Below are 24,840 nucleotides of genomic sequence, written 5' to 3'. Positions count from 1 at the left end.
GCAATAAATTAATAACAATACAAAAAAGAAAGTAGCAAACAAACAGTCGCAAAAACAAACCCCCTTTACAGACCCCAAACCCCCCCCCAGTTGCTGCTGAGATTTTTTTTTTGGAATAATCTTTATTCAAGTTTTCAACAACAAATTTTTATCACAACAGATAAAAACAGTTACCCCTCCCCTCCAATACAAAAACAATAAATTACCAAGAAAAATAAATAAGTGTAAAACCATGCGAACAAACCCCCATAATGAACCCGTAGCCCCCCTCCCCCCCCCCCCCCCCCCCGGCAACTTCCCCCGATTCCCATCCATTTTCCCCTGATTCTTGGCCACACGACTATTCTTCCTCTTGTTCGTTGGCCACAAACAGGTCCCGGAACAATTGCATGAATGGCTCCCACGTTCTGTGGAAGCCGTCGTCTGACCCTCGGATGGCGAATTTGATTTTCTCCATTTGGAAAGATTCCGAGAGGTCGGACAGCCAGTCTGCAGCTCTGGGCGGTGCTGCTGACCGCCAGCCAAACAGGATTCTACGGCGGGCGATCAAGGAGGCAAAGGCAAGGGCATCCACCCTCCTCCCAAGGAATAGATCTGGCTGGTCTGAAACCCCGAAGACCGCCACTATCGGGCATGGCTTCACCCTCGCCCCCACCATTTTGGACATAGCCTCGAAGAAGGCTGTCCAGTACTCCACAAGTCTGGGGCAAGACCAGAACATGTGGGCGTGGTTGGCCGGGCCTCTTTGGCACCGTTCACATCTCTCCTCCACCTCCGGGAAGAACCTACTCATACGGCTTCTTGTTAAGTGGGCTCTATGTATAATTTCTAGTTGTGTCAGGCTGAGCCTTGCGCACGTGGAGGTGGAGTTGACCCTATGCAGTGCTTCGCTCCAGAGTACCCACCCTATCTAAATCACCAGGTCATCCTCCCATTTCATTCTTGTTGCGTCCAGTACGGTGTCGTCCCTTTCTACAATCGGTCATACATGTCGCTACAGTTCCCTTTCTCTAGGATACTTGCGTCCAGTAGGTCTTCCAGTAGTGTCTGTCGTGGCGGTTGTGGGTACGTCCTTGTCTCCTTTCATAAGAAGTTTTTGAGCTGCAGGTACCATAGCTAGTCGAAATTTCTCTGTCAGTTCGTCCAGTGTTGCGATCCTGTCGTCCGTGTATAGGTCCCTAACTGTCAGTGTCCCCCCGTCCTGCCTCCACCTTTTGAAGGTGGTGTCAGTCAGTGCTGGTGTGAACCTATGGTTGTTGCAGATGGGAGCCTTGTCCGACATTTTGGTCAGGCCAAATTGCTGCCGCAGTTGGTTCCAGGATTGGAGGGTGGCTGTCACCACTGGGCTGCTGGAGTGTTTTTTGGGTGGGGATGGGAGTGCTGCCGTGGCGAGGGCCTGGAGGGAGGTCCTCATGCAGGAGGCCTCCTCCGCACGCACCCACTCGGCTTCTGGCTCCTGGATCCATCCCCTTACTCGCTCGGCTGTTGCCGCCCAGTGGTAGATTCGGGAGGGCTAGCCCCCCCCCTGGATTTTGTTTTTTGTAGGACCTTCTTTGGGATCCTAGCATTTTTACCCCCCCCATACGAACGCCATGATAAGTTTGTCCAGCGCTTTGAAAAAGGCCTTGGGGATGTAGATCGGAATGGATCTAAACAGGAAGAGGAACCTGGGCAGTGCTTTCATTTTGATCGTCTGGACTCTCCCCGCGAGGGAGAGCGGGAGTGTGTTCCATCTTTGCAGGTCCTTTTTTACTTCCTCCGTCAGGCTGGTGAGGTTCCATTTGTGGATCCCTTTCCAGTCATGGGCTATTTGGATCCCCAGGTAGTGGAATTTGTGTTGGGCTTGTTTGAACGGCAGCCCCTTTAGTGCTGCCCCCCTTGCGGGTGTACTGGGAAGATCTCGCTTTTGCTCATGTTGAGTTTGTAGCCCGAGAAGGCTCCAAATTCTTTCAGGAGCGCGATGATTCCGTCCATGCTGCTTTGTGGGTCCGAGATGTAGAGGAGCAGATCATCTGCATGGAGTGAGACTCTGTGCTCTCTGCCTCCCCTTCTGATCCCCCTCCAATTTTTTGCTGCCCTGAGCGCGATTGCTAGCGGTTCGATTGCTAGTGCGAACAGCAGCGGGGACAGTGGGCATCCTTGTCTGGTGCCCCTGTGCAGCTGGAAGTATTGGGAGTTGGTATTGTTGGTCCGAACGCTCGCCATGGGAGCGTTGTATAGGAGCTTTACCCAAGCGGTGAACCCTGTTCAAAGCCCAAACTGCTCCAGTACCTCTGAGGTATTTCCATTCGACTCTGTTGAAGGCCTTTTCTGCGCCCAGGGAGATGATCACCTCTTGTGTTCTCTCCCCAGAGGGGGTAATTATCACATTCAGCAGGCGCCTGATGTTCGAGGTAAGCTGTCTACCTTTGACGAAGCCCGTCTGGTCCTCTGTGACCACCTCAGGTACACAGTCTTCTAGCCTTTTGGCCAGTATTTTGGCGTCTGCGTTGGGTCTTTGTCTTTCTTAGGTATCAGCGAGATTGAGGCCTGTGCTAACGTGGGTGGCAGTGTGCCCCTAGCTAGTGAGTCTGTGAACATCTCCCGCAGGTGCGGGGCCAGCGCTGTTGCAAATTGTTTGTAGAAGTCCGCCGGGAATCCGTCCGGTCCCGGCGCCTTCCCCGCCTGCATGGAGCTAATGCTGTCCATGATCTCTCCCAGTGCTAGTGGTGCTTCCAGGTCCCGTTTTCTGCCCTCTCCCACGACTGGTATGTCCAGTCCATCAAGGAACCAGTTCATCCTAGCCTTCCCCGTTGGGGGCTCTGAGGTGTACAGCTCTTGGTAGAAGGCCTTGAAGGTTTTGTTAATCCTCTCTGGTTCTGTTTCCAACGTGCCTCCGGTACCCCTGATTTGCGCAATTTCTCTGGTGGCTGCCTGCTTTCTCAGCTGGTGTGCCAACTGGCGGCTGGCTTTGTCTCCGTGTTCGTACAGGGTCCCGCGCGCCTGGCGGAGTTGGTGCACTGCTTTCCTGGTGGAGAGCAGGTCAAAGTTCCTTTGTAGTTCTTTCCTCTCCGCCAGGAGCTCTACGGTCGGGGCCTCGGAGTATTTACGGTCTACCTCCAGTATGGAGTCGACCAGCTTCTTCCTAGCCACCCTTTCCTCCCTATCTCTTCGCGCTTTGAAGGCAATGATTTCCCCTCTTAGTACGGCCTTAAGCGCTTCCCAGAACGTGGAGGGTGAGACCTCCCCGTTTTGGTTGTTCTCCGTGTACTCTGCTATGGCCCGCGCTATCCTTTCGCTGAAGGCCTTGTCAGCTAGTAAGGCACCGTCCAACCTCCATGTGGGGCGCTGGGCCCTTCCCGTCTCTAGCCGCACGTCCATGTAGTGTGGAGCGTGGTCTGATATCACAATTGCGGAGTATTCCACTTTGTCTATCCATGGAAGCACCGTTTTCCCCACCACAAAGAAGTCAATTCTGGTGAACACGTTGTGTACTGGGGAGAAGGAGGAGAATTCTTTCTCCCCCGGGTGGGCGAACCTCCAGGGGTCCACTGCTCCCATCTGCTCCATAAAGTGACTGAGTTCCCTTGCCATGCTTGAGGTTTTCCCCGTTTTGGGGTTTGATCTGTCCGTCTTTGGATCCTGTACACAGTTGAAGTCCCCCCCCCCATGATTAGTTGATGCGTTGCTATGTCCGGGATTTCTGCCATGGTCTTTTTGATGAAACTCGTGTCATCCCAGTTGGGCACGTACACGTTGACTAGAACTACCGGTGCCCCATCCAGGGCCCCGCTGACCATGACATACCGCCCCCTGGGTCTGTGACCGTCTTTGTCGCCCTAAACATTGTCCTCTTGCCAATCAGGATCGCCACCCCCCTGTCCCTTGTCCCATAGCAGGAATGGTAGGTTTGTCCCACCCAGCCCTTTCTTACCCACAGTTGGTCCTGCTCCCTCAGGTGCGTCTCTTGGAGGAAGACTACGTCGGCCCTCATGTTTCTGAGGTGGGTGAGGACTCTAGATCTCTTCACTGGGCCGTTAAGTCCCCTTACGTTCCAGGTGATTATCCTGGTGGGGGCTTCTGCCCCCTCATTCCTGTGGGATTAACCATATTTATCTGGTGGACGCGCCCCTGCCCTCCGGGGTTTTCCTTTGTTAGGGGGCCGTCCAGGATGGCCGTTATCACTGCTCTCCCCATGCGGTCGGGTCTCTGCGCTCCGGGGTTTCCCCTTGTCCCGGGGTCACCCGCCATGGCCGTCCACTGTGTGTCCACCACGTGGGTAGTCCCCTGCACTCCGGGGGGCCCCCTTCGCCCACAGACCGTACTGGGTGGGTGCTTGCAGCGGTTCGTTGTTTCGAGCCCTTGGTTGTGGCACTTTGTAGCCCTGTTCCTTTTCTGGCCTCTTTAGTCCCTTCGTCCCTGCATTTCCCCTCCCCGGTCTCTCGCTCCCTGAGTGCCCCCCCCCCCCCCCCCCCCCCCCCGGTCTCTCCCTTTTCCCTCCACCCCCGTATACCCCTCCTTTGCCCCTCTATCCCCTATTCCTGTCCCCGTTTGCTCTCCCGACTTTGACGGGTGTTCCCCCCCCTCCCCTGCCTGGCGCCTTCCCCCCTGTTGGGGGTGCGCTGCAGCCCTGCTTTGTTGCGTGCCCCCAGCGCTAGCTTTCCCGCTAGTACTGTGACTCCCCTCTCGGGGGTTGTTGTCTCGCTTCTCCCCTGCCTGGCCTCTACGGTTTTCTGCCCGCTCTTCCCCCATCCTACCCTGCACCCCTCTCGCCTGCTCTCCCTTCTCCAATACTCTCGTTCCCTCGTGCTGGGGCCTGTCCTCCCACCTGGAGCGGTCCCTTGGGGAGTGGGTTGTTTTTTGCTCTGGGTGTTCTTGCCGTGGGGGGGGTGGGGGGTGGGGCTGGCATTGCCTCGCCCCCCCCCGTCGGCGTGTCGTTGCCCCTTACCAGGGGCCCCTCGTCCCTACCCCCGCTGGTTGCTTTCCAGCCCGTGCTCCTCGACGAACCTATTCGCCTCAGCGGGGTCTGTAAAGAAATATTCCCTGTTTTGGTATGTGACCCAGAGTTTCGCTGGGTACAGCATACCAAAACGCAATCTGCTCCTGTGGAGAGCTGCTTTCGCTTTGTTGAACTCAGCCCGTCTTAGTTATGTCTGCTCCAAGATTCTCATAGATTCGGACGGCGTGCCCTTCCAATTGCAAGCTCTATTTTCCTTGGCCCAGCGCAGGATTGTCTCCCTATCCCGGTACCGGTGCAGTTTGGCTATGACTTCTCTCGGTTGTTCCTCTGCCTTGGGCTTCGGGCGCAGCGACCGATGTGCTCTGTCCATTTCCAGTGGGATGGGGAAAGTGTTCCTCCCCACTAAGTTGCCCAGCATCGCAGCCACGTGTGCTGTGGGGTTTCTGCCCTCGATCCCCTCTGGCAGGTCCACTATCCTTACATTTTGCCTTCTCGAGTAGTTTTCCTGGTCATCTACCCTGCCCTTCAGACTCCCCTGTGTTGCGCCGAGTCTCGCCACTTCCCTCTCCAGGGCCGTGACCCGGTCGCTCATGTCGGTCGCTGCTTTCTCCAGCTCCTTAATGGTCGCCTCCTGGGCTTCCAGTTTCTCCCCTTGGGCATCCACTTTCACCTCCAATCTGGTCAGAGCCTGTTGCACCCCTGACATGGCCCTGGCCACTGCTGCCTGTACTGCGGCCTCTGCGTCTGCTTTCACCTCTGCCTTGATTGCCTGCAGCTGCTCCCTCAGCACCTCGGTAAAGGCTGCCTTCCAATTCCAGCCCCCCTCTAGCCCCGGGGGAGAGGGCACCTGTCTGTCCAGCTCTTTTTGATGCGGCGATCCGTTCCGCTGCTTCGTGTGCTGATTCGCTCGCCTGAGCTGGCTTGCCCCTTGTCCCGTCTGCTTCTGGTGCCCCCTCTCCCTTGGCTCCCTTCTGCCGTTTTTTTAATCCCCCTTCCCTTTCATCTTTTCTTCTCCCCTTGTTTTTCTTTTCCCCCCTTTTCCGCACCCTATTTTTATTTATTTATTTTTTTGTCTCTTCCTTTTTTTTTACCCCCCCCTCTCTTCCCTTCTTTCCTTTACCACTTTATTTTATTTATTTATTCCCCCCCCCCTTTATGCAACTCCTCTAGGGTGGGCTTACTTTGGATGGGAGAGAGTGTAAAAAGAGAGAAAATAGTATATATACCCCTCCCCCCTCTCTCTTTAACAGTTTTCTTTTGTTTTTTTTATAAAAGTCCTTTTTTTTTCTTCCTTTCCCCACTCACCCAGGAGAGAGAGAGAGTGAGGCTTTTGTGCAGTCTCTTTGGCCTTGCCTCGTGGTGGTCGCTGCTGGTTGGGGGGGGGGGGGGGGGGGGGGGGGTTTGGGTCGGCTCGGTCCCCGCTGCTCCGTTCGGGCTCCTGCACTTCGCACCCCGCATCCTCTCGGTGGGGGTGGTTAGGTCGCTGGTCGCTGCCGCCGGCTGTGCCCCGCTTCGGTCCTGGCTGCTACTGCTCCTAGCCCTGCGTGGTGGTGGGGGGGGGGGGGGGTGGACCTGCCGCTGCTGCCGCCGAACCGCTCCTACTGCCGCTGCCGAGGATCCTCCGCCGACAGGTTTGTTCGGGTTGGGGTTGGGGGCGGGGGGGGGGGGGTCTTCCCTTCCCTGCACTTTGCCGCTGCGGAGAGAAAGGCCCCGACTTTGTTACCCTGCGGGAGCCCCTCTCCGTGCGACCGCTCCGCTTGCCGACCGGAAGTCCTCCCAATCCACCTAACCTGCACACCTTTTGAGTTGGGGTGAAACCCATGCAGACACGGGGAGAATGTGCAAATCCACATGGACAGTTTCGAACCAAGGACCTTAGTGCCGTGATGCAGCAGTGCTAATCGGGCAATATAGCATCCTATTAAGAGAGAAAATATTTTGTCATTCCTTCAAAAGAGGAAGTTAATAGAGCTTTGTTGCTGGAAACTCATTCAGATAACAAGGAACACTTAAAGTTGAGGCAGCACTTTAAAGGGGGTTTCTTTTCCCCTGTTCTCGATTATTAGTCGGGGAATAGTGGTATTAGTCAACAGAAAGGTGCCTATCAAAATAGAGAACTGTATGAAGCACAAGGGAGGTAGATATGTGATTGTCAAGGGACTTTTATATGGGGAATTTGTCTCGATAATGAATGTGTACGGTCCACCAAATTGGTCCCCTAAATTTGTTACGTCTTCCTAGACTTTGGTGGCTAATTTTTTTTATTGGGGTGAGGGGGACTGCAATTGTCAATTAACCCCTTGATGGATAAGCTTCCAGTAAACACAAAACCCCCACAAAACAGGCAAGTCTGTACTTTCTTCCCGTGTCTGCGTGGGTTTCCTCCCACAAGTCCCGAGAGATGTGCTTGTTAGGGGATTTGAAAATTTTGAATTATTCCTCAGTGTTCCCGAACAGGTGCCGGAGTGTGGCGACTAAGGGATTTTTACAGTAACTGCATTGCAATGTTAATGTCAGCCTACTTGTGACAATAATACAGATAAAGGTTAAAGGAAACTAGCATTGGTTTGTGAGGAGGGTGGGGTACTTGGATCTGGAGATTCTGCTTCTCAGGATAAATAATTCACTTTTCTTCTACTCATCAATGCCATTCTAGAATTGACTGTTTCTTCATGCCAAGAGCAATCTTGTACTTGTTGGCCTCCTGCTTCATAGGCAGTATGTAGTGATCTCCGAACATGCTCCTGTTTCTTCGAGAGTTTGTATTTGAGGGGAACCCCCTCCCCCGATCTCGCTTATGAAGATTTGACATGACTGCTCAGCGATACTTAAAAGGAATTTGACCTCTTCTGCTCAATTCCCTCTCTGCTGCAAGCCCCTCTCTCCTGTGGGAAGCTTGTAAGACTCGTGTTGACTAGTCATTTCATATACGGCCAACAAAAGGCATAAACTGCCGGAGTGGCAGAATCGGTTGGAAGTAAAGTTGTCCAAAGCAGCAAAGGAGTAAGGCAGGATTCCTAGCCACTTGTTGAAAGAAATTTGTGCAACTCGTGTTGTGTTGGACCCCTTGAGTTTTAAGTTTGCCAAGCTAAAGTTATATAAATTTGGGAACAAACTGTGACGATAACTGGCCTTTTTCACTAGGAAGTAGGCTGATTCTAAGGCAATTCCCTCTCTGCTAGATTCCAAAGGTAATAGACTGATTAAAGTAGAGGATATCAACAAAGCATTTAATGGTTTTTATACCGATGTATACAATCCAAACCAGTCTGGGGTGTAATAATACTTAAGGAGTGCTTCTTGTCTTAAGCTTTAAGCTCCCAGTAATCTCCGAGGACCAAAGATTGGTCCTGAATGCTCATATTTCCGAAGGGTAGATGGCTCTGGCCTTGAAGGAGCTTCAATATGGTATGGCCCCAGAGCCTGATGTGAATTTTACAAGGAATTTAAAGACTTGCTAATCGATCCGCTGATTGGCATGTACAGTCGCTCATATGAAGCAGTTCTGCTACTGTAGACACTCCGAGAAGTAAATATTTGCTTAATTCTGAAGGCAGGCAAGAATCCTGAAGAGTGTACATCTTATAGGCCATGCCATAGGCCAATTTTGCTCATGTAGATTTGAAATTGTTCTCACCTGGAGTAAATTCTCACTTTGATCATCAAGGGCAATGGGATTGGGTTCAAAGGGCCAGACTTTGTGTAACAATGTTAGATTATTGAATTTGTGTTTCAAAAATGTGTTAGATGGATTAGTAATCTCCTTAAGATGCAGAGAAAGCTTTTGACCAGGTAGAGAGGAATTATTTATTTTATAGGCTGCAGACGTTCGGGTTAGGAGGGGTGTATGTTAAGTGGATACAGGTAAAAGGCCTCTGGCGACAGTGCTTATGGGTGGTTATAGGTCTGAGAATTTCTGTCTCCAGTGAGGGTTTTGACATGGGTGCCATTAGCCCTGTCCTGGAAGAGGCAACTAGACAGGATCCTTTGGTTTTTGGACTACGTAGGAAGCATAACATCATGCTTTATGCAGCTGGTATGTTGCTATTTGTATCTAAGTTGTATTTTCTGTTCCTGCTATTATTGATGTGGTGGATAGATTTAGCCTTTTCTCAGGCTACAAAACCCCACAAAGTCATGGGGAGAACGTGCAGACTCCGCACAGTGACCCAAGCCGGATATCAAACCCGGGTCCCTGGCTCTGTGGAGCAACAGTGCTAACCACTGTGCTGCTGTTGCCGCCTCCCCCCCCCCCTTCACATTTTATGGGGCAAACCTCCCTTGCATAAATTAGATGGGAACTGCTCCAAATTATTGGTATACTTAAAGAACTGGAGAAGATATTCAGTACGGCTTAGAATTTGATCCTTTTTTTCCTAATTCTGAGGTACCCAGATCAGAGAATCATTTATGCTAAGGAAAGAAAGGCTGTAAACATCCTAACTTTTGTGGCACAGAAGAACATCCTTTGCTCATGGATTAGCGATAATTATCCTTCAATTCAGAATTGGCATAAAATTATCATAGACTGTATCCCTATGGCGTTCGTAACTTGCATACTCAACTCTAAATTGGATGCATTCCAAAAGGTATGGGACACCTATCTCAAATTTATAGGCTCCACTATGTCTGACTTGCTCCTCCAAGGGTTTCCAGAAGTTATATAGCAATCCTGAACTCGTATACATGAAGGTGTACACCATATTGCCATGGTTACATGGCCTTATCCTCTTCTCCCCTATTATTGTGTAGTTGGGGGATACCAAATGTAATAATTAAGCTGAACAAATTGTGTTGGTGTTCTCCTGTCTTTTTCTGTATTCTTGTATCTAGAAGCATTTATACTGTGTTGTAACTCGAATAAAAAATATATAGTGAGGAGGAGAAAACGCAGAATTACAGACCAGTTAACCGAACTTCAGTAGTAGGTAAAATGCTAGTCTATTATAAAGATTGTGATAACAGGACACTTAAAAAAAAAAAAAATCAACGGATTAAACATCAGTGTGGATTTGTGAAAGGGAAATCATGTGTGACAAGCCTACTGGAGGTTTTTGAGGACGTAACTAATAGAATAGATGAAAGTGAACCAGTGGATGTGTATTTCGATTTTCAGAAAGCCTTTGATAAAGAGGTCAGTGTGCAAAATTAAAGTGCATGGGATTGGGGGTTTGAGTATACTCAGGAGTGAGTATTGGTTAGCAGAGAGTCAGAATAAATGGGTCTGAAGTGGCAGGCAGTGACTAGTGGAATCAGTGCATGGACCCCAACTATTCACATTATACATCAATGATTTGGATAAGGCAACCAAAAATGATCATTCCAAGTCTGCTGAGAACATGAAGCTTGATGGGAATGTCTTTGGTGAGGTGGATGTTAGAGGCTTAAAGATGATTTAGACAAGTTGAGTGAGTGGGAAAATAAACGGCAGATGCAATATAACAAAGGTATCCCTTTGGTCTGAGAAACAGAATGGTGGAGTGTCATTTAAATGGTGATAAATTGGGAAATATTGACATAAAGGGATATGGATGTCTGTACACCAGTCACTGAAAACAAGCAGTTGAGGCAAACGGTATGTTGGCCTTCATTGAAAAAGGACTTGAGCACACAAGCTCCAGCTTACTGCATGGCCTTTGTGAGACCACCCCCTAGACTACTGTGTGCAGTTTTTGTTTCCTTATCTAAGAAAAGATAGACTTGTCACAGTGTGAGTGCAGTGAAGGTTCACCAGACTGATTCCTGGGATGATAGGATTGCCTTTTGAGGAGAGATTTGGTGGGCTGAGCCTGTATGCATTGGAATTTAGAATAATGAGAAGGGATCTAATTGAAGCACATTTCATTCTGGCAGGACAGACTGCATGCAAGGATGTTGTTTCCTCTGGCTGGGTGTCTACAAAAGGGGGTCACAGTCTCAGGACATGGGATAAACCATTTGGGACTGATATGAGAAATCTCTTCACTCAGAAGGTGATGGAACCTGTGGCATTCTCAACCACAGAAGACTGGAGGACAAATCACTGAATATATTTAAGAAAGCAAAAGATAGATTTCTAGAATCTAAAGGTATCAAGGGATATAGGGGGAGCGCTAGAGTATTGCGTTGAGATAAGCGGATCAGCCATGATCATATTGAATGGCAGAGCAGGCTCAAAGGGCCGAATGGCCTGCTCCTATTTTCTATGTTTCTAATTTACAGATAAAGTTTAGTCCAGTGCTCTCCTGGATTGCTTTTGATGGTCTGAGAGGAATTTTTCAAGGTATTCTTTCACTTTCCCAGATTATTATGGCTACAATCTGTTCAGTTTTATCTTCACTTGCGCATGGGACTGTCTCACTTTAGCATTACCAATTTGCTTCAAAATGAACATTGGGCCTAATACACTGAGTGGCATTTTCCACTAACAGAATGCTGCTGTCAAGTCAAAAATGCATCCTTCTTATCACAGGGAGATGTAATGTGATATATGAATTTCAGTACCTGGGGAAGACTTCCCAATGATTGGCAGATTGTAGCAAACAGCAGGTCCCTTCAGCTGTTCACACTCGGCAGAGTATTGATCGTACTTAACCAACCCATGTTTGCAAAATTCAGAACATAACATCAAATGTTAGATGTGATTCTGCAATTAAACAGCACTTAGTGCAGCCAGGATTGCTCAGCAAGAATTACAACCAATTTAAGATTATCAGTTGGGCTCACAATGTGGCTCACTTATGCTTTCTTAGAAGCTCGATATATTCATATGCAGGGACGTGTTCTCTGCAGGCAAAAGGAATATGTCCAGGCATTGTGTGCTTTTTGAATTAAAGAAGTGTGGGGGACAGTAGTTCCCTGCATTCCCCATCGCAATACCATGACATGCCAACCAATCGGAACTCTTCTCATGCAAAATAGATTTAAATTTGTCCAGGCATTCTGTCCTTATGAGTGCAAGATTTAAATATGTTCAATTGTATAACTAAATTTTATACAGAAAGCATTAGTGATCTTCTGCATTTTTAGCATTAAAATGGGACCTTAGTGTTGGGTGGAATTACTGGGTTATGGGGATAGGGTGGGGGTGCTCTTTCCAAGAGCCAGTGCAGACTCGATGGGCCGAATGGCCTCCTTCTGCACTGTAAATTCAATGATTCTATGGGACTATGACTCAAAAATTTGAGAACCCCTTTGTTAGTCTTTTCTGTAATATGGACACACTAATCTATGAGATTCAAAATCTAAACCAATTAATTGCACATTGCTATTGAATTAGGTATTTCAGAAATGGTGACTACACCAATGTTGCTGCAGTGTTTCTTTAAATGTCTTTATAATGCCAAGGAAATTCATACTTTTGATATGAATGCATAAAATCCAGCAAGTGCTTAAAATAGATTGATGTCTATTGTTTAGTTACAAATGAACAGAACAATTTCCTTGGCTTCCTTTGCTTCAGTGGTAGGAATTTCTGTATTTTAAAAAATGGCTCTTTAATTTCATGGCTTGGGTAGAATCTCAATTGTAGGAAAAGTTGTACATTTCACACCTTTTTGAACTCCGATTCCACCAGTGATTTAAAAGTGATAGATTGACTTGAAATAATCCTCTGGTCAATCAAGTCTCGGGTTACAAAACAAGTCAACGTTTGACTGGCTCCCATTTAAAACTAAATAATGGATTACATATTCAGACGAATAGTTGAATACATTTTTAGCTTTAGCTCACAATTTGTATATGGTTTTGCTACAGATTTAAGCCTGCATTATCAATAAACTAGTAAACCTTCTCTGGACTGCCTCCAAAACCAGTATATCTTTTAGATAAGGGGACCACACTGTTCACAGTATTCCAGACATGGTCTAACTAGTCCCTTGTATAGTTTTAGAAAGATGTCCCTATTTTTATATTCCATTCCCTTTGATATAAAGACCAGCATTCCAGTTACCTTCTCTATTACTTGTTGAACCTGCATGCAAGCCTTTTGTCATTTATGCATGAGGACCCCAAAACCCCCTTGGTGAGCTTTCTGCAGTCGTTCTCCATTTAAATAATATTCAGCTCCTTTATTCTTCCTACCAAAGTGCATAACTTCACATCTCTAACTGAAAAGTCAAGCCAAGTGAATCACAATGCTGCTAAAGATGATTGAACATAAATAGAGTATGGAAAAGGAAAGGATGAGTGAGTTTGTTCGGCAGCATTTCTATTCAGTTATTGTCAGGGATACAAGCAAAGGTATTAAAGAATCAAATCTATTTTTGGATTTCAATTTCCAAATGTAGTTAACTGTTTTTGTAGATTACTGAAAAAAGACATTTTGTCACTTGGCAGAGTTGTTGCCATGGAGAATGGACCAGTTGATGGCGACTGACAGTTAACTGCCATGCACTGTATGACATTCAAACCACACCACCTGACTTTGGTTAAGGCATTGCCTGTGGAATGAATCAGTAAATGGCCATCATTTAGCTGAAACAGGCACAATGGGCTGGATTCTCTGTTTGGGAGACTAAGTCCCCATGCCGGTGTGAAAACTGGCGCAAAACGGCCACCGATTCCCTGCTTCGGGGGGTCTAGCAGCCAAGCAGTATAGAGCTCCCAGCTCCAGCTGCCGTTACGGCCGGAGCATTGCCGGGTCCGTGGCCACGCATGCGTCATGCTTCAAGGCGACTCAGTCCGCAGACCCGGCCCGCAAAAATAGTCCCCTTCGGCTGGTTCGTGTGCCCCGGACCACCCCCCACAGTGTGCCCAGCCCCGAATAATGCCCCCCCTGCCCGCGGATCGGCCACTGTGGTTCCTGATAGATGAGACCATAGAATCCCATGCTGTCCGGAACTCGGCCGCTCGGGGACGGAGCATCGCAGGGCAGGCCTCAGGCAATGGCCTGAGGCCGCTGATACAGCATGCGGCGTACTCCTAGAGTACACTGCTTTTCAGGAGGCAGAGCATCACAAATCGACATAGTCTCTGATTTCTGCGTCATCAGGGATTCTCCACATCGTCGGGAATTGGAGAATCCAGCCCAATCCATCCCTACAGATGCTGCCAGACCTGCTGAGATTTTCCAGCATTTTCTCTCTCGTTTCAGATTCCAGTATCCGCAGTAATTTGCTTTTATCCAATGTGTCTATATGTTCTTTGCTGCAAAGATTAGTATTTTTGAAATTGCCCTATGAGTGCAAGACAAAAAGCTTTGGCAAAATGTAATTTTTCAGTAATAGTCAATTTCTGTACTACCAAACTACTTTTTGTAGAATCTGTTTTAAAAGGCAATGATCTGCAGTAAGTCATTAAAAAGCTAGAATCATGAGTTGGAAAGGTGCTGCTACAGAGTGGAAGGCAGGGGTTTGGGTCTTCCGAACCTGATGTATTATTACTGGGTGGCGAATGTGGAGAAGGTGCGAAGCTGGGTCAGAGGGGTTGATTCCCTGTGGGTCAGAATGGAGGAGAGTTTGTGTAGGGGGTCGGGGTTGATGGCACCAGCAACAGTGCCGCTCCTGATGGCCCTGGGGAAATACTTAGGGAGTCCGGTATCAATAGCTTCATTGACAATTTGGAGGCAGTTTTGCCAACACTTCGCGTTGGGGGGGGGGGGGGGGGGGGGGGGCAGGGTCAAGGGAAATGCTGATTCGGGGGAACCACAGATTTGAGCCAGGGAAGTGGGATGGAAATTTTCAAAATTGGGAGAAGGGGAGTAAGACACTAAAAGATTTGTTTCTTGGGGGTCGGTTTGCAGGATTGAAGGAGCTGGTACCAAAGTATGGGCTGGAGCAGGGGGAAATGTTTAGATACATGCAGGTTCGAGATTTTGCCAGGAAGGAGATACAGAGCTTCCCAATGGAGCTGGCTTCCACATTGCTGGAGGACGTGCTGACGACAGGAGGACTGGAGAAGGGGGTAGTGTCGGCGGTTTATGGGCTATTTTGGAAGAGGAGAAGACATCACTGGAAGGGATCTAAGCAAAGTGGGAGGGGTTCTTGGTGTGAGATGCTCCAGAGAGTGAATACCTCCACCTCGTGCATGAGGTTAGGCTGATACGGCTGAAGGTGATATATGGAGTACACCTCACAAGGGCGAGGATGAGCTGGCTTTTTGAGTGGGGTAGAAGGTGTGAGAATGTTGCGGGAGGTGGGAGGGGAGACCTGCGAACCACGTTCACATGTTCATATGTTTTGGAGGATTACTGCAAGGAGGTTTTTAGGGTAATCTCTAAAGTGGTGCATGTAAAACTGGACCTGGGCCCTCGGGAGGACATATTCGGGGTGTCGGACCAGCCGGGGTTGGAAACGGGTGCTGAGGCAGATGTAGCCTTCGCCTCACTGATCGCCTGAAGGCGGATCTTGTTGGTGTGGCGGGGGGACCTGTTGGAATTCTTAACTCTTGAGAAGGTTAAGTTTGAACTGAGGGGAAGGATAGAAGGGTTCTATAATTCATGGGCGTTATTCATTATGCACTTTGAAGAATTGGATAACATCGAACATTGCGGGGGGGACCGGGGGGGGACACGGGACTGTATGTGTTAATGGTGACTATGGATGATTCCTGATTCCTTTTTGTTGTTTGTTTATGTTAACATGCGGGCTGCTGTCTGGGGGTTTGATGGGAGGATGGGATTGTTGATGATATGGGGATTGACATTGTATTTGTTACTGCTTATTATTTATTGTTGGATGTATTGCGGATGTAAATTTGGGAGAAAATATGAAGAGAATAATAATTTACAAGGCCACGCAAACTGTAATCATACAAGACGACTTCTATAGTTCTAACCTAGTAGATATATTGATACTATTGCGTTTTCTTTATCTTTATTGTACCAGAGGACAGCTTTTTTTTTAAAAAAAGAGACCCACTCTGTAGAACGCTGAAGTCATGTAAGTCAGTCTTAGCAAATGAAGGGCACGGATGAGGCATAATGTAATGGTCTTTTACCTGTTGGATGAAAAATGAGAGCGAGCGAAGAGAACCATAGGCTAGTCCCTCCATGACAGAACTCAGCAACTCTTAAGATTACCTGCACCCTTCACATGGTGCTGTGCGAGGACCATTCCCTCTCATCCATAAGTGAGGATTCAGCATCTAGAATACTCCAAGTTTGTAAGTAATAGTAAATTATTGTTCAATATATTGGCAATACATTGAATAAAATTAACAAGTGGTAATTTATTTGGATTATTTTAATTTCTGATCCAGAAAAACATTAAATTAAAGCAGAAATAAATAGGCATGCTTGCTAGGAGTGGCTGTTATTACAGCAAGACTTGACTTCTACTTTGTAGAACCCAGGGAAAATAGTTCAACTAGGTTTGATGAAATAGAAAGGTTTAAATACAGCTAGGAAATACTGAGAGTACTTTACTAGGATTACTTCCCTTTTAATAAGTGTGATCAAATGCAGAACATAGTCTACAACTTGATCATTTAGTCCACAACTTGATCATTCTTGTGATGCTGCTTAATTGTATTGCAGCTGACTTTTCAATGTCAGAAATTCCATATAAAGTTTGCAGCTACAGCAATTGTATACTAATCCTGTTAATCTGAATTAAATTAGTATAAAAAGTGTTTATTTTTTAATGAACTAATCACATTGGGGAATTCTGGAGCTTCTTCAAAAGAGGTAAAGTATTTTGACATTCTACTGATGAGGCTGGTGTCAACATGGCAAAAATGTGGAGATTCAGGTTTTCAAGATTGGAACCCATCCTCTGTTTCAGTCCACATTTAATCATTCCTTTTTAGCAACGTCTGCTTCCTGTTGTCTTTCCTTTTTCCACCTGGCTTTCTTCGCCATGTTAATGGCAGACAATGATTCATGTCTATCCGCAGCCTGTACATGGAAAATAAAGATGGTATGCTATCATTTTTAGGTACCAAATCTATTCAGACTTTGAAACATTCCAAATGTTTTATTGGATTCTACAAAAGTGTGACACAGTATTGTGTTCACTGCTGTGAGGAACCAAAACTTATCATGAATCTTGAAAATGAAAAATGAAAATCGCTTATTGTCACAAGTAGGCTTCAATGAAGTTACTGTGAAAAGCCCCTAGTCTCCACATTCCGGCGCCTGTCCGGGGAGGCTGGTACGGGAATTGAACCGTGCTGCTGGCCTGCTTTAAGCCAGCTATTTAGCTAAGTGAGCTAAACCAGCCCAAGCTAAACCAGAGTGAGCTAAACCAGAATCTTCTGGCAGAAGATCTAAATTGGAAGCATGCATTTTAGTGATGTAGTGAGGGTCTTTGAAAAGAACATTTAACATTTCATTCCTATGATTATGTTGGTTCAATATTTTTCCTTCTGATCAAAATGTGCTCAGTTCTATGGAATCTTATCTTAAATTCAGCCAGCAAGTGCATTTCAGACAAGATACACCAAACTTACAATGGTCTAAGACATTATCCTAATATCAAAAAGTTACAAACACATCCATGGTCTGATGTGTGCCAAGAAAACAGGTGATTGATAAACATGTATTTTTTTACAGCACTATTAAGGACATCATCCATCACACAGCCAAGAGCAGAAAGCAGCAAAAGGGCAGTAACTGGGGGACTTCCGGTGGCGGCTATGTCCAAGTGAGCCGCACATTCGGCGGGCTCTCACTCCGGCGGGCGTTTAGGGGCTGATTCCCCGCGATAGCGGGACCACGGAGCTGAAGGAAGGCGGCAGTGAAAGTGCTGAGGAGCGGGCTGCGGCACATGGAACAGCGGGAGTCCAGGAGGCAGAAGAAGAAGGAAAAAAAGGGACAAAGACAAGGAGCTGAAGAAACTTACCTGGAACCTAAGATGGCAGACACACGGACCCCGGACTCAGCAATCCAGCAGGCGCTGGATAACATGCTCCAGGTAATGAAATTCAGTTTTGAAGCGCTGAAGCGGGACAGCTTGGACCCACTCCAGAAGGCAGTGGATCAGCTGAACCAGAGGCTGGATGCGCAAGATGTTAAAGGTTAAGGAGCTGGAAAAGGCGGTGGAGGAGCAGGCGGATGCACAGACGGTTGCTGCGCTAGAAGTTGACGGGCTGAAGGAGCGGAAAAGAAGACTGCTGGACAGAGTGGAGGAACTGGAGAATAGAGCCCGCAGGAACAACCCGAGGATGGTCGGCCTCCCCGTGGGGGCTGAGGGAGCTGATGCCGCAGCGTTTGTAGCAGACCTATTGATGCAGCTGATGGGGGCCGAAGCCTTTCCGCGACCGCCGGAGCTGGAGGGGGCACAGAGTGCAGGCGAGGCAGGGGCGGCCAGGCGGACCCGCCCCCCCACCCGATGGTGATTAGGTGCCACAGGTTCGTGGACAAGGACCACGCCACATGTGAAACAACAGTGTCCTCCGCATTTACCAGGACCTAAGCCAGGAGGTGGCTCGGCGGCGAGCAGCCTTTAAACAAGTCATGGAGGTGCTGTTCAAGAAGCATGTGAAGTTTGGTCTGCTGTTCCCGGCTCGTCTATGGGTCACGCACCAGGGTCAACACCACTACTTCTCCGAGCCTGAAGAAGCGATGGACTTTGCGAGGGATATGGGGCTGGTCCCGAAAAGAGGCCCCACGGGCGCGAATTAGGGCCCGAGGACTACCGTATGAAGGTACGCCAAATGGGCCTGGACTGCTGTTCAACGGTTTGCTGGGTCAAAGGTGCCAAACGGAACATTTGGGACTCTTTCCTTTGTTCATGGAAACTGGTTTGTTTTTTTCTCTTTTTTCTGTCTTTTCCTTATCGGGCGTATTTTTACTTTTTGTGGGGCTTGCGGAGGACACTGGAGCAACACGGTAACTAAGGGGTGCCGGTCAACAAGGGGGGCCAAGGACGTGGGTTGGGGGGGTTTTTGTTTTGTTGATGTCCATGCCTTCTTGTGCCAGTGAGTTTGCTCCAGTGGGTTGGAGATGGGGATAGGGAAACAATGGGAATGAGACAGGAGGGCGCCGGAGTGATGAGTCACCGGGCTAGCAGATTGGCTAGTCAAGGGAGTCAGGTGGGGGGTGGGGGGAGATCACAGCCAGAGGATGGCAGGGGTATCGGGGGATGTTGTTGAGGGGTGGGGGGGGAGAGAAGATCACAGCCAGTGGATGGCAGGGGTGGGGCTATCGGGGGATGTTGTTGAGGGCGGGGGGTGGGGGTGTTCTGCTGACGTGGGAGGGACTTGAAAGAGGCACTGGAAAGGAGGTAGAGGGTGGAGGCAGCCAAGAGGCGGGCCAGGAATGGCGCGACGCACGGGCCGGCCCAAGAAAGGCTATGGCTGACCAGCGTGGGGGGGTTGTGCCCCCCAACCAGGCTGATCACCTGGAATGTCAGGGGACTGAATGGGCCGGTTAAGAGGGCACGGGTGTTCGCGCACTTGCGGGCTCTGAGGGTGGGCGTAATTATGTTGCAGGAGACACATCTGAAAAAGTGTCTGACCAGACCAGGCTAAGGAAGGGCTGGATTAGCCAGGTCTTCCACTCTGACTCAGACTTGAAGTCCAGGTGGGTGGCAATCATGATCAACAAGCGGGTGCAATTTGAGGCGGAGGGCATAGCCGCAGATAGGGGGGGGGGCAGATACCTGATGGTACGGGGCAGACTGGAGGGGGAGAAGAGTGGTGCTGGTGAATATATATGCCCCAAACTGGGATGACGTGGACTTCATTAAAAGAAGGCTGGGGAAGATCCCAGACCTGGACTCTCGCAGGCTAATAATGGGGGGGGACTTTAACATGGTCCTTGACCCGGCTTTGGATCGGTCGTGTCCCAGAACGGGTAGACTCCCAGCAATGGCAAGGGAGCTGAAAGGGTTTATGGAGCAAATGGGGGCAGTGGACCCCTGGAGAGCCAGACAGCCGACAGGAAGGGGCTACTCGTTTTACTCGCACGTCCATAAAGTATATTCTCGGATAGATTTCTTTGTACTAAACAGGGATTGTATAGGGGAGGTAAAGAACACGGAATATTCGGCAATTACTATCTCAGACCATGCCCCGCACTGGGTAGACCTGCAGATCGGGCGGGGGGGGGGGGAGAACTACCAACGCCCGCAATGGAGGCTAGACGTGGAACTGCTGTCGGAGGAGGGGATCTGTGAGAGGCATCGGAGGTGTATGCAAAATTACTTGCAGGTGAATGACACGGGGGAGGTCTCAGCGGCGACCCTGTGGGAGGCGCTAAAGGCAGTAGTGTGGGGGGAGCTGATCTCAATTGGGGCCCACAGAGCCAAGGCAGACAGGGCAGAGATGGATACATTGGTCAGGGAAATGGGTTGGATAGATGAAGAACACGCGGAGTCCCCGGGGGAGGTTTTACTCGGGGAGAGGCAGAGACTACAGGCGGAACTGGAGGCACTATCCACGAGTAGGGCCGTGGAACAGCTTAGGAAGGCGCGGGGCGTGGTGTATGAGCATGGGAAAAAGGCTAGCAGACTTAGCGCAGCAACTCAGGACGAGGGAGGCGGCCAGGGAAATAAGTAGAGTGATGGATGGGGAGGGGCGCAAAGTGGAGGACCCGGCAGGATTGAATAAGGTATTCCGGGACTTCTATCGCAAGCTGTATACTTCGGAGCCGCCGGAAGAACCGGAGGAGATGAAAAGGTTTCTGGACGGGTTAACATTCCCAACCGTAGGTGGGGGGGAGAGTGGATGAGCTGGGGGTCCCGATTGGAGTGGAGGAGGTATTGGGGGGCCTAAAGGCCATGCAATCGGGGAAAGCCCCGGGGCCGGATGGATACCCAGTAGAGTTCTATAGGAAGTTCTCTGAGCTGGTGGGCCCGGTCTTGGCGAGGGTTTTCAATGAGGCTAGGGACAGAGGGACCCTGCCGCCAACAATGTCGCAAGCTACTATATCACTGATATTGAAGCGGGGTAAAGACCCGCAGGCGTGCGGGTCCTACAGGCCAATCTCCCTGATTAATCTGGACACCAAGCTCCTGGCAAAGGTACTGGCGGTTAGATTTGAGGACTGCGTACCGGAGGTGATTGGGGAGGACCAAACTGGGTTCGTGAAAGGTAGGTAGCTGGCAGCCAACCTGAGAAGATTACTTAATGTGATAATGATGCCCCCGGCGGGCAGGGAGGTGGAGGTAGTGGTGGCGATGGACGCAGAGAAGGCCTTTGACCAGGTGGAGTGGGACTTTCTATGGGAGGTGCTCAGACGGTTTGGGTTCGGGGAGGGACTGGTGAATTGGATCAAATTATTATATCAGGCCCCAAAGGCCAGCGTCAGGACTAACAGAGAAGTGTCGGAGTACTTTAGGCTGTACCGAGGGACCAGACAGGGCTGCCCGCTCTCCCCGCTGCTGTTTGCGTTGGCCATAGAGCCGCTGGCAATTGCGCTGAGAGCCGCAGAGGGATGGAAGGGGATGGTGAGTGGCGGGGTAGAACATAGGGTCTCTCTTTATGTGGACGACCTGCTCCTGTACGTGTCGGACCCAGTGGCCGGGATGGGAAGGATACTGGGAATGTTGAGGAAGTTCGGCCAGTTTTCAGGATACAAATTAAATATGGCCAAGAGTGAAATGTTTGTGGTACAGGCCAGGAAAACAGATTGAGAGGGCTACCATTTAGGCTGGTTGAGGAAAATTTCCAGTACTTCGGAATCCAGGTGACGCAAGACTGGGGCAGGCTGTTAAATTTGGCCAGGGTGGTGGAGCAAATGAAGGGAGAGTTTCGGAGATGGGATGCACTCCCGCTGTCGCTGGCAGGGAGGGTGCCGACTGTAAAGATGACAATCCTCCCTAGATTTCTGTTTGTTTTTCAGTGCCTCCCGATCTTTGTCCCACAGTCCTTCTTCAAAAGAGTTAACAGGATGATCATGAGCTTTGTCTGGGTTGGAAAATCCCCGCGGGTGAAGGCGGCGATGCTGGAGAGGAACCGCAGCAAGGGAGGGCTGGCTTTGCCGAGTTTGATTAAGTGGCGGCCAACATCGCTATAAGGAAGTGGATGGTGGGTACGGGGTCTATCTGGGAGCGGGTGGAGGCGACTTCGTGCAGGGGCTCCAGCCTGGCAGCCCTGGTCACGGCTCCTCTACCGCCGGCCAGGTACTCCACCAGCCCGGTGGTGGTGGCGATCCTGTGGATATGGGGCCAGTGGAGGAGGCATGTAGGGGAGATGGGGGCATCGGTTTGGGCGCCAATCTGCGACAATCATCGGTTTGCCCCCGGGAGTATGAATGGGGGTTTCGAGCATGGCAACGGGCGGGGGATATGTTCCTGGAAGGGAGTTTTGCGAGTTTGAGGAGCTTGGAGGAGAAATTTGGTCTGGTAAGGGGAAATTATTTTAGGTACCTACAGTTGCAGGACTTTGTCCGTAGACAAGTCCCATCCTTCCCACGCCTCCCACCAATGGGGGATCCAAGACAGAATAGTCTCTAGGGGGGAAGAAGGGGAGGGTAGAGTCTCTGATATTTATAAGGTGCTCATGAGGGAGGAAGGGTCCCAGACGAAGGAACTAAAACTCAAATGGGAGGAGGAGCTAGGCGGGGAAATGGAGGACGGGCTGTGGGCAGAGGCCCCGAGTAGGATAAATTCGACCGCAACATGTCCCAGGCTCGGCCTGATTCAATTTAAGGTCGTTCACCGGGCCCACATGACGGTGGCTCGGATGAGCAAATTATTTGGGATAGAGGACAAATGCGCTAGGTGCACGGGAGGACCAGCGAACCATGTTCACATGTTTTGGGCATGCCCTAAGCTTAGGGGGTACTGGAAGGGATTTACAGGCGTCATGTCCCGGGTGCTAAAAACAAGGGTGGCGATGGGTCCAGGGGTGACAATTTTTGGGGTTTCGGAAGACCCGGGAGTCCAGGGTAAGAAAGAGGCCGATGTTTTGGCCTTTGCTTCCCTGATAGCCCAGCGACAAATACTATTGGCATGGAGGGACTCAAAGCCCCCAAAGACTGAGTTGTGGCTTGCGGACATGTCGAGTTTCCTGGGTATGGAAAAAATTAAGTTCGCCTTGAGGGGATCTGTACAGGGGTTCGCCCGAAGGTGGCAACCATTTATTGACTTATTTGCGGGAGAGCGAGCGTCAGCAGGGGGAGGAGGGGGAGGGGGGGGTGTAGTGTAGAGTAGAGTAGGGGGGATAAATTGGCAGGTAGTACCGGTTGGAGAGGAGCGGGCTTGTGCAGTAGGTTACAACTGAAGTATTGAGTGTACGTGGATGTTTGCACATTTTTGCCTTTTTTGCTTTCTTTCTGTTGATGTCAGTAACTGTTTACAAAGCCAAAAACTACCTCAATAAAATTGTTTATTAAAAAAAAGGGCAGTAACTGACTTCATAGATTTGTCACATTTTGTGTGTTTAGCATGCATCTATGCACTGTTCTATATTGTAAGATAAATGCCAGAATCATAATTGTACCGATTGACTTGGCTTAGGAAGTAGCTAACTTTTTCAGCAAAATAGCTGAAATCCCCTGCTTTTGCTCTGTCCAGCACACTCTTCCCCTTCTTTATGCCACTCAGACTCTGAATTAGTTCCTTCTGTGCTGTAGCCATTCAGCCTGCTGTGTTCGTGCCGCCTCTGTAAGCTGATCCGACTCCCCCTTTTTACAACTATATTTTGATCAGCTAGATGATGATCAAGCAATGAGGTATGTGCTGGGCCACGAGATTACAGATTATAAAGCTGCTACTGGTGGCCCACAGCACCTCACAAATGTCCAGTAATGGAACTAATCAATTGGCCCTTCATCTATTCACTTAGCATAGCAGTAACATCAGAACATGCAATGGAAAGATCGTCACTGTGCAGAAGAAACTATCTTCGCAGTGGTTACCATATTTTTGGACAAATACTTTTGAAACAGGCATGTGTTCTGTGGTTCCACTGAATGGCAATTATCAATCCAGTTGCAAGGATTGTTTCACATCATCAAATATCTTAGTTACCAGTTTGCTATGGGTCCTTTTGCAAGGGAACTGCTGAGACCATTAAATTCTGTCTAAGCATTGACAATACAGAAGGCATTTCCTTTTTTGACGAGTGTGGCAATTGATAAAATGGACAATTTCTTGGTCCAAATAAATTGGGAAATTATTTTAGGTAAATGCTCCAGTTGGAGTTCAAATGACTGTTTTGTCAGAATGGCATATTGAAAACTGTGAACTTCTAACTCTTATAGCCAACTACAAACCATAAATTAACATTGACAGTGCAATTTTACATGCATTAACTGTATCCTCAAAGAGCTTCAAATGGTGGGTATGTTAACTTGTGATTTGTCTTTCTGTGACAGATGAAAATGTTGTGAATGGGGAAGATACGATGCAAGTACAGGCATATGTTGCTCTCCCTGTATGGTAGGAGGTATGAAATTCAAAACCAGTATTTGGATTATGACCTGGGAAGCATACTTTGCTGAGTATAAAATTACAATTTGTGCCTTTGGCCAGAATACACTAATATAAGTTTAGTTTGCTAGTTTCATTTCCCACAAGTCCCGAAAGACGTGCTATTAGGTGAATTGGATTTTCCGAATTCTCCCTTAGTGTACCCGAACAGGCGCCGGGGGGGGGGGGGGGGGGGGGGATTTTCACAGTAACTTCATTGTAGTGTTAATGTAAGCCTATTTGTGACAATAATATAGATTATTTGTGTCCTATGACCATGTATGAAGCTTGGGACTACTTGAAGTACTTTCAATTTATTTGCATCCATTTACTCTTCATTGAATAAACTCGACGATCGCTTGTTCACCGCAGATGTCACCCCAGTATTTTAACATTTCTGACATAAGCCAAGCCACCATTTTATGATCCAAACAAGTACACTTATTGTCCACATGGCTTACAGAAGGGCTGGATCTTCAGGCAGAGAAAGCTGAGCTTGGGTTGTAATATTCAATCAAGGGACTTTCGGGGGCGGCAATGCGGAGCTAAGCCGCACGTTCGGCAGCTCCCGCTTTTTTGGGATTTTTGGGCTCTTTTAAGAGCCTGCAACGGCGCTGTTTAGAC

General features: G+C 48.9%; 1 protein-coding gene across 1 annotated transcript in view; it reads right to left on the bottom strand.

Annotated features, from left to right (window-relative positions):
- Positions 1-16,067: 16,067 nt before the first annotated feature.
- The window catches only part of LOC119968939 (protein FAM162B-like), a 28,252-nt gene continuing 19,479 nt past the window's right edge, over positions 16,068-24,840 (bottom strand). The window contains exon 4 of the mRNA XM_038801952.1: positions 16,068-16,754. Within this exon, the coding sequence (XP_038657880.1) occupies positions 16,653-16,754 (102 nt within the window). The 3' untranslated portion in view covers positions 16,068-16,652. The remainder of the gene's footprint in view (positions 16,755-24,840) is intronic.

Source organism: Scyliorhinus canicula, chromosome 7 (genome assembly GCF_902713615.1).
Source record: "Scyliorhinus canicula chromosome 7, sScyCan1.1, whole genome shotgun sequence".
NCBI classification, from domain to species: Eukaryota; Metazoa; Chordata; class Chondrichthyes; order Carcharhiniformes; family Scyliorhinidae; genus Scyliorhinus; species Scyliorhinus canicula.
This window is presented reverse-complemented; position numbering and strand designations above follow the sequence as displayed.